At 32.1% G+C, this 10,838-nt stretch overlaps 1 protein-coding gene across 1 annotated transcript in view; it reads right to left on the bottom strand.

The window, feature by feature from the left end:
* Positions 1–902: 902 nt before the first annotated feature.
* LOC116419524 (cadherin-related family member 4-like) overlaps positions 903–10,838 on the bottom strand; it is an 85,613-nt gene continuing 75,677 nt past the window's right edge. Inside the window, exons 6-10 of the mRNA XM_031940213.1 lie at positions 6,603–6,733; positions 4,241–4,333; positions 3,376–3,445; positions 2,335–2,371; positions 903–958 (exon numbers count right to left, since the gene is read on the bottom strand). Coding sequence (XP_031796073.1) covers positions 903–958; positions 2,335–2,371; positions 3,376–3,445; positions 4,241–4,333; positions 6,603–6,733 — 387 coding nt within the window. The remainder of the gene's footprint in view (positions 959–2,334; positions 2,372–3,375; positions 3,446–4,240; positions 4,334–6,602; positions 6,734–10,838) is intronic.

Here is a 10,838-nt window from a genome sequence, read left to right as displayed (position 1 = left end):
TTCATTTTTCTTGAACCAAAAAATCTGGCCTTTTCTTCCATTTCTTAATGTGAAAAGTCCTGAATCTGAATCTTGCCTTCCTTTAGAGAGATAACTAATGTAACTTTCTCCAGCTCTTTATGTACAATCACCTATTAGTGTCATTGAGTGGCTATGGTTTTCCACTTCAAAAAGAAAGAGCCACAGATAAAAGAAATAAAGCTAAAAACAGCAAGACAGAGACCAAGAGAGGCAAAGACAGAGATAGAGGCCAAATACACACACACACACACACACACACACACACACACAGAGAGAGAGAGAGAGAGAGAGAGAGAGAGAGAGAGAGAGTCATAGAAAGAGTAAGAATTTATATGAAACAGAGGAATGAAGAGAGTTGAAGCAAAGGAGAGAGCCTCTTAATTATATTCTTCACTCCCACTTCTACTCAGTATTCTCTCAAGCCATCATCCTTTTTTAGGTTCTTCACTGGCTCTAAGCCCATAGTGAAATAATTCTGTGAACTATTCTCCAGTCTTATCTTATTGTCATCAGGAGTCTTATCACTGGTCATTGTTTGAAATTAGAACTCTAAGACATTAAAAAAGGATTTGTAAATCAAAATCATGCTGTTTTTCATGATAGTTAACATAAACATGGAGTGCATTCATATTTAATGAGGTTATTAAATAGATTTATGTATCTGAAGTCAGAAATATCTAAATTCAAAACTTTCTAAAACACTTACTAGCTGTGTGACTCTGGGCAAATCATTTAAGTTCTTTCTGCCTCAATTTCCTCATTTGAAAAATGTCAAAAGTACAACACAACCAAAAAAGTTCTTTAAAAGAGGGAGGGGAAGAAGGAATGCTAAGTTAAGAGAAAGGCTACGTGAAGTCAAATATGACCTAAATGTTTTAAGCTTAGGTGACGATAATAGTTTCAAAAATCTGAGCATTGAAATTCAGAGAAAAGACACCTGAAAAGGGAGCAGAGGTGAAGGAAATGAATTTGCAACAAAATTCAGGTACAGATATCCAGCAAGCAGTTGAAGATACAGTATTTAGTTCAGGGAATAGCTAAGATCTCAAGATAAGAGATTCTAAAATCGCCTATATACACAGAACTTTTCAAACCCTTCAAGTATTTCCAGGGCAATGAGCTGGTACAGTGAAGAGAATTTTGGGACTGGAATAAAAAAGACATCTTCTTGACATGAGTTTAAAGACACTATCTGTGTGGCTCTAGGCAAGTCACTTTATCCTGTTCCCTTCAGTTTCTTCATCTGTAAAATTACCTGAAGAAGAAAATGGCAAACTATTACAGTATCTCTGCCAAGAAAACCCCAAATGAAGTTATAATGAAGCAAGTAGAGGTGCAGGGATAGAGCACTTGACCTGAAGTCATGTAGACCTGAGTTCAAATCCAGCTTCAAACACTTATTAGCTGTATGCGTCTGGAATGATCACTTAATATAACTTTCCCATTTGTAAAATGAGTGGGAGAAAGAGATGGCAAACCACTTCAGTATTTCTGCTAGGAAAAACCCAATTGAGGATCATAATGGATACAACTGGGGGGAAAACAACAACAACTGAGTGACAACAATAAGTATTTCCAAGGGAGAGGGGATAGAGAAAGCCAAATAGAAGCAAGAAAAGTCCTAAGGAGACATCTACAAAAAGGCATTAGAAGAGGATTATACCCTATATTTTTGCCTGCCTGCATTTTTTATTTTCTTCACAGGCTAATTGTAAAATATTTTAGAGTCTGATTCTTTTTGTACAGCAAAATAACGGTTTGGTCATGTATACTTATTTTGTATTTAATTTATACTTTAATATATTTAACATGTATTGGTCATCCTGCCATCTAGGAGAGGGGATGGGAGGAAGGAGGGGGAAAATTGGAAAAAAAAGGTTTGGCAATGTTCAATGCTGTAAAATTACCCATGCATATAACTTGTAAATAAAAAGCTATTAAAAAAGAAGAAGATTATAACAAAAAAAAAGAGGCTGAAGAAGAATGAGCAGAAGTAAAATCATAAAAGAATGAGAGAAATCCAGGAGGAAAAGCTATCAATAATGTCAAATACTGCAGCTAGCTTAAGGGGACTAAGAATTATTTGAAAAGGTGATGAGATTTTAGCACTTTTGACCTTTGAATAGCAGTCTCAGAAATGGTGCAAAGTTAAATGAAAAGGTCCAATTCATTTAGAAAAATAATCCATGAAATCAATATTATTGATAACATTATTATAATTGACATTTAAGGCTACCTCTTTATTCATAGATTTTTGCAAAGCTGTAAACATTGAGAATATGTGTATTTTTAAAAAACTTATCTGTCTCTTACCAGGATCAATTGCACGTCCATCATAAACTGTTGCTATCTATAAGAAAATGAAAAAATAAAATGTACTACTTTATCCCAAATGTGTCTTTATATTACTACATGGTAGCCCAGTCAATGCTTTTTCTGCTACATAAATAGAATTTAAACTTTTTCTGTTTGTTATGCATACTATTTTAGAATCACTAACATAGAATCACAATAATTTGTAACCTAAGTAATAATTTGAAGAATCAAGATACTGTAGACTGAGAATAAGGAGGCCTGGCTTCTTATCCTGATATTACCAATTTACTTTATGAAACTTGATAAAGTACCTCACTTAAATGGGCCTCAGTTTTTTCAATGATAAGATTAGGAGGTTGGAATAATGGATATTAGTTTTAAAATTATATTACTCTAAGCTAACTCTTATTATGTGTACATATGTATATAATTCCATTATATATATATATATACCACCTATACATGCATGTATAATATATGCATATGTTTGTATAAATATATAAATATATCTATCATATATATATATATACACATACATATATATGACAGAATATATAACAGTTGCTTCTATCATTTAAACCTTGTTTCCACAAAAGGACAAATGTAATTGGTTATTTTATACTTAATGAATCCCTTAGTCTTTACTTCTCAGCCTTTACCATATTTTCCAGGAATTCTCAAATTGGTATAATTTACCTCATGGTTTTCAACATTTCAAAGGAACAAAAGAAAAATGAGTATGAATTTTCTATACTAAAATATTTAGTCCATTAGAATTTTTTACTTTACTATTATTCATTTAAATAGTTAAAGTTCTTTAGCTCTGGTTTCCAATGATCACTCATTGGTTAAAAGATTCTAATGTTTGTCTTTTTCCATTCCTACTCTTTTATTTCAGTTTTCTACCTCTTTTTGTTTCTTTCTTTGTTTATAAGTTTCATTATTTTTGTTCTTACTGCATTCTATTCCCCTGCAAGCTTAAAGGTTCAGAAGTGCTGGGTTTAATAACATTGATTTAATTTTCCTCTTTATACTTACATTTTCATTTCCAGGAAGTAATGTTGGCTTTGCATTTGACTTTTGTTGACTGTTAAATGAGTCCGCATTCCTAAATAATACCATCAAAGAAATATTGAGAATCTATGCACAGGTATTTTCCCCTAATATTTTGTCTCTAATTGTAATCAAACTACATATTGTTGGAGGAAAAATAACATGTGAACATGTTGTGTCAAGAATTACTCAGCACAGAATCAGGCACTAAGAGAATACACACTCATCATACAGAGGATTTATGTTTTTATCTTCAGGAGGCACTCCTGATAATTCTTTCTACCTAGATAAAATATACAATGCATAATTCAGAAGTTCAGTTTTAGGACTTGCCTAAGGCATGGAACAGTTAAGTGATTTGCCCAGGTGTCATAACTTTCATATCTAATAATTGTCAGAAATCAAAATTGAATCCAAGTTTATGTTCTCCCATTCATTCTGTGTCTTTCTGTATATCTCTCTCAATCTCTGTCTCTGTCTTTGTTCCTCTCTTTGTCTTTCTCTATGTTTTTCTTTCTGTCTCTGACTGTCACTATTTCTCTTTCTCTCTCTTATTTAGCCTTATTTATATAGTGAAGGAAAGTGGAGAAGGGACTGGGAAATTATTGTACATGCTCATAAGTAAATGACATATGCCTTATGCAAAAGTCTATGTTATAGTTGCTAAGCAGGAAAAATTAATCCTAAAATTAAGCTAATTTTTTTCAAAAATTATAAAATTGAATTGTGATCATTTAAATTAAAAATAATATGTAAAATTTTAACTATGTCCTCACCTTTAAAATGTATTGGAATCATTGTTAAAATCTTAAAGATGAGATTAACAAACAGATATGAGCTTTTCTTTTACCTGGGCATCTCGATGATTTCCTTAGTACTAACACTTGGCTGTCTCATTTGATGCTGGTAACAATTGGGGAAGAATCTTGAACATCCTGAAGCACTAATTTTAAGGAAATAATATATGCTAACATGAAATACATAGTTACTCAAAACATAAGTAGTTAACATTAATATTGATGAAATAGTTGCTAATCAATATTCACACAAGGTATACTGTATCTATGGAAACACTTGTTTCCAAACCATTCTCTACACAGCTGATGAAGTAATTTACCCAAATTCAAATCTACTATGTTATTCTTTTCTTTAAAAATCTTCATTGGCTCACTATTGCCTATGGGATGAAATACAAATTTCTGAGTTTATTTAAAGCCTGTCCAAACCTACTATTCCCATCTCATTTCTCATTATCCCCTTTTCTTTGAAGTAGAAAAGGAAGATAGATGACAGAGTGAAATAGCCAAGCCTGGAGTCAGGAATACATGAGTTCCAATCTGGCCTCAAGCATTTACTAGCTTGTGATCCTGGGAAAATCCTTTTTGTTTCTCAGTTTCCTTATCTATAAAATGATCTGGAAGGAGAAATCACAGACCCTTCCAATGTCTTTGCCAAGAAAGCACAAATTTGAGGATACAAAAAACCAGCTATGACTACTAAACAACTGAACCAGTCAAGAGCCAGATTTGAGAGGATATCAAAGATTTTTAAATTGAAGTATGTGTGACATGATTAGACCTGTAATATAGAAAACTTCATTTGGCAGATGGATTAGAAAATGACAAAAATTAAAGAAGGGAGATGAATTTGGAAGTTATTACAAGTTCAGATGAGAATGATATAGGATAGTTATGTGAGAAGAAAGGGAGAAATGTATGCAAGAAATATTATGAAGGGAAAATGAAGAATATTTGGCAATTTGGTAGATAAAGCGTAGAAGAGGAAGAATAAAGAACAATTTATAATTTTAAATTTGCAAGTTTGCTTGGTTAGAAAAATGTCCATGTGTTTGAAAGAATAAGAAATTTAGGAAGGGTGGGTTTAGATGGAGAGATAATAATTTTGGTTTTAGCTGTCTATAAGACAATCCAGTAGAGATGTGCAGCAAAATATGGCTAACATAGGGACAAGGATGATTTTCCAGTCAAGGATAATTAGAATTGATCAGATCAAAGACAGAGCAATATTATGAAATATTAATTTAAATTATTAATAAAAGAAATGAAAAAAATTCACATAAATGACTATTAGTGATCTTTATGTTTATGTTTTATATTTCCAGTTGATTTTTTAGCTTAAAATCACATAAAATCAGAATAAATGTGTTTAATAAACATTGATATATTTTATCTATTATTTTAATCTATTTATCTTTTTGGATTTCAATCAATTAAAAGTTTCAACTATCCCTTCTAATTTCATGTCATCTGCAAATTTGTGAAGTATGCAACTGTTAAATTGATAAAGGCACAATCAATTGTAAAACCCTTCAGCAAAGCACTACATATTTCTCTTTAGGTTTCTATTAATCTGACAATCAATTCTCTTTGGGCCACATCCAGTCATCTAACCAATTCTGAATGCATTTGACTATATTGGCTTTTTATCTTCTTCACAGGGATATCATGAGAAACTTTGCAAAATGTCTAACTGAAGTATAGCTGTATAAGGCAGTATATTCCTAATTATTTAATATAGTAGCTATTTTACTTTTAAATTTGCTACTCTGATTGCTTGTATTTTAGTTTTTAAACAAATTTTTCCTACTCAAATTCACCTCACCCCATTTGAAAGTCTATCTTTTTATTAATTATAGTAACCCAGAACTAATGAATAAATATTTCTTTGCTACACCTGAGCTTGATATGCTGTTACCACAAAGAACCTATTTTTTAAACAATGATTTATATAACAAAATTTCATTCCTTAGTCCCAGGTAGTATGAATGAATCTGATATTTACACCTTTATAGGAAACTACAGATAGTTGTCTAAATCAATGAATCCTGGAATATTCAGGTTGAATTTCAAGGGAAAATGCCTTACTGCTATAATATCACTATTTTACTCTGTATCTTCTTTTCAAAACAAAGCGACCATAATTTTTCTTAATATATCAACTCCAGTAACTATTAACAAAGTAAGATGGAAAATGAGATACTATGTCTAATTAGACAAATATGTTCTAGCCACCATTCTCTTTAATTTACTCTCATTCAGGCAAAAGTTTATTTTGTTTTAGAATCTTGAATTATTTAATATTTTTTCTAGTCCATAGCCTAGACACCCTCTTTCACAATCTTTTTTAGTCATTCTTGATGGTATTTATAGGGAATTAAATTGTTTAAAGAGAAGTAATAATTCAGATCTTACTCTTTGAAGAGACACCATGCCACAGCATAGACACACATCAAAAAAAGGACACTTGTTATAGTTATCACTGCGGAAATCCAATTATCAGGGGTCCAGTAATATGAAATTCTCATTAATATAGATGTAGTCATCTGAAAATAAGAGAACATTTATTAAGCATTAATAGTTAGATGCCTTAGAAACAGCATATCTTGAAGTTTTTTTTTTTTCCTTCATTGGGGATGGGTGGCTTCTAAGTATTCCATTCTTGTAGTTCAACTTTATTTTTTAATAAAATAAGGTTCTGACCATTATTATTAGCATAATTCAAAAGAATAAAACATTTCCAAATTTGAATATTTAATTTTCTGTCTACAGAAATTTTTAAAAAAATAACTGCTCTCCTAAGTAGTTTTAGTTAATATGACATTAGATGTCAGATAATTTTACATCTGATGTGGAAATAAGTTATTGGCTGATAATATAACAAGAAAATTATCAAGAGAAAAATTAATTATCTTGTCACTATGTTTAGTGACTAAAAGTGAAGATTAGACTTTGAAAAATGATTCAGAAGCTAAAAGGATAAGGAGGAAGGATTAAGGAATTACATTCAGCCAAGAATCAGAAACACAAAGATTTAAATCTAGGATTTATACACTGAAACCAACAGAAAGCAAAGTCAAGAGCCCAGGAAATTAGAGTTAATATAATTAAGGGAAAGTCATTGTTCCTCACAGGCCAGAACAAGATAGGATAGAAGAGGCAAATAATTGATTTAAATATTACTGCCCTTGGCACTGCTTCCTAACTAGTCTTGTCTCATCTACATGTCCAGGATCATTTGAAGGCTTTTTAAAAGAACCACATTAATATATGTGCATTTATCATGAAAATATTATCTATATTTTAAATGCTTTATATTTTAACCACTTTAAAATTAACTTTTTTCATAAGCAATTTTCCTAGTATTTTCTTAATGGTTGTTAAATAATGAAACACTAAATGGTTTCAATTAATCAGATGTTTTATATAATCACACAATGTTCAAGCTAAAAAAGGATCTTATTCTGACAAGAATAAGAAGAATAAGCTTATTTGTTGCTCTTAACTATCACTTTCAGACTTTCACTCTGCTACTATGACTTAATATCCACTCCTTTTTTGAATTGGCTGGCTAAGTATATTACTCCTTTCAAATTCTCTTGTAAGTTATCTATCTATTCCTTGAATATTGTCCACATTTCTCATGGTCTTTAATTCTTGCTTGTAATCTTCCTCTTCAATCCATTTATACTAGGGAATTTCAAAGCACATACTGATGTTTTGTAAACACTTTTAACTTCCCAATATATCAGTCTCCTTAACTCTCATGACCTATAAACATTTATTCCTTCTTAACTACCCACAGGGACAGTCATAACCTTGTATTCATTTCTGACAGCTGTTCCTATTAAATGATTTTTAAAAAAATACTATGATATTCTTCTAAGAGAATTTTGTGCCAGTCTTCTACCTTTCCCTGTGTTAGTCCTTTGAAACCTATTACTTATTCTGAGGATAACCTCCAACCTCTCTATTCGGTTCTATTCTAAGCCATTGTCACTGTTCATTTCACATTCTTTCCTTACAAGCCTTAACTCTATTATAACTTTTTCAGCTTTAAATTGTTCTCTACTGTTGAATCTTGTCTGTTTGTACTTATTGTTGCTCATCCTTTGCTAAATCCCAACCTTGCATTATTGCCACAATCTCTAATTCTATTCTTGTACTACAGAATGGCTAAACAATACTAGAGGAAGTTATACAACCCAGTTGATAGGGGTCATATATAAATTTATATTACCTCATCTTAACTGGACCTTCACCAGGAAATTTTTTTCACAATTCTCAATTTGATTATCTACTTTATTCTCCAATGAAGTTATTCCAAATAGTGTCTTCTCAAGCTTTCTACAACATTCCCTTCCCTCTTCCATAAGATGACTTTCCCCCATAATTCACTGGAAAAACCTGTCATTCATCTTTATCTTTCTCTCCTTCCCTGATTTATATCTTAAAACACCTTGACATAACTCCCCATCCCTTCCTCCTTTATTCTAGCTTCAAAAGAAATAATAGTTCATAATCTTGCTAAGGCCAATGATCATATCCCTTCTAATGACCTCTAGAAGACTGCCTTCACAATCATCATGCTTGAGTTACTGCCATCCCCTGGAATAACAGGGCTATAATAAAGGACAGGGTATAGGTATCAGATCAAATCTACAAAGTCATAAAAGAAAACTAAAGATATTTAATTTAGAATATTTAATTTAATGAGAGATACAGATAATAAAGAAAGAATATATGCAAAAGCCATGAATCAAAGGAAGAAAGTTTATTTCTGTGTTTTTTTGTTTGTTTGCTGAGGCAATTGAGGTTAAGTGACCTGCCCAGGATCACAGTTAGAAAGAGTTAAGTGTCTGAGGTCAAATTTGAACTCAGGTCCTCCTGATTTCAGGGCTGATGCTCTATCCACTGTGCCACCTAGCTGCCCCAGAAAGAAAGTTCTTTCCATATAGAAAAGGAAGATTACATAATGAGAAAAATGAGGAAATATAATCCTTTTTTTAAATTAAAGCTTTTTATTTTCAAAATATACACATGGATAATTTTTCATCATTGACCTTTGCATAGTCTTGTATTCCAATTTTTCCCTTCCTTTTTCCCACCTCCTCCCCTAGATGGCAAGCAATCCAATATGTTATACATGTTAAAAAAAATATGTGCTAAATCCAATATATGTAAATATATTTATACAATTATCTTGCTGCACAAGAAAAATCAGATCAAAAAGGAAAGAAAATGAATAAGAAAACAAAATGCAAGTGAAAAACAACAAAAAAAGAATGAGAATGTTATGTTGTGATCCACACTCAGTTCCCACAGTCCTCTCTCTGGGTGTAGATGGCTCTCTTTGTCACAAGATCATTGGAACTGGCCTCATTCACCTTATTGTTGGAAAGAGTCACGTCTATCAGAATTGATCATCGTATATTATTATTGTTGTGTACAATGACCTCCTGGTTCTGCTTATTTCATTTAGCATCAGTTCATGTGTCTCCAGACCTCTCTGAAATCATCCTGCTGATTGTTTTTTATACAACAATAATGGAATCCTTTTTTTTTTTAAAAAAACAATGTCTTAGATTAGATACGTGTTAAATAAAATCCTGTCTTGTAACCCATTAATATGGCATTCTCTCCCTATTGGTATAGAAAAATGTTGCACTGTGTGAGGGGCAGGATGCAGCTGGCAAGAAACCAGAGAGCTTCAGTTCTCATCCAGCCCCCTTTCTGAACTCTTCAAGTGCTAGTTCCTTTAAGAGCTTTCCAAGCTTCAAGTTTTCTTCAGGTATCAAATAATTTCTGGCACTTATGGTTTCTTGCTTTGAGAGGGAAGATACAAGAGGCTAACACCTCAGATTGCTGAGGAAGAAACCCCAGGAAGACATGAGTGGAACTGTAGTCTAGTTTGCTATACTGAAGAATTTGAGGTACAATAAATAAATGACTCTGGAGTCAGGAGGTCCTGAGTTCAAATCTAGCCACAGATACTTCACATTTACTAACCATGTGACCTTGGACTAATCACTTAAACCTCACTGCCTCACCCCCACCAAAAAAAAAAAAAAATCTGATGAATTCCCTTTGGATGAGAGTTGGGATCGTTTCTCTAAATTGATCTGTATTACTTCACTTCTAATTGGAAAGCTCCATCACTCTGTATTGTCTGATATAAATTTTCCTGGGTATAAACCTCTTCAGATGTCTGTTTTACTATAATTTGAATAAATTGATTTCTTTTCTATTTTCTATGTGTTTATAGTGGAACTGGTTATTGAATAAAAAAGGTTATGCCTTAGATATAGAACTTGGAATCTTCCTTTCACCTAGAAATGATAGTGATGAGAAGTTAGATGTAACCTTATCATATATCCCAAATGGATAATATTTAACAGAGCAGAGAAATATACTTTTAATCTTATACCCCTTCCCTTTAAAGAGACCCCAGTGACTTCTGAACCCAAATACCTGTTTCCCCTCTAGGTAGGAATGAGTCTCCCTTGCAGTAATGTGGAAGAAAAGAGCCACACTATAATAGCCATTTCTCCCTCCCTGAAATTTAAAAAAGAAAGAAAGAAAACATAACAAAACAAATAGAATGACAAAGGGATAGCTCAACTGACTACTTAACTAAGAGGAAAAAAAAGA

Source organism: Sarcophilus harrisii, chromosome 5 (genome assembly GCF_902635505.1).
Source record: "Sarcophilus harrisii chromosome 5, mSarHar1.11, whole genome shotgun sequence".
Lineage (NCBI taxonomy): Eukaryota > Metazoa > Chordata > Mammalia > Dasyuromorphia > Dasyuridae > Sarcophilus > Sarcophilus harrisii.
This window is presented reverse-complemented; position numbering and strand designations above follow the sequence as displayed.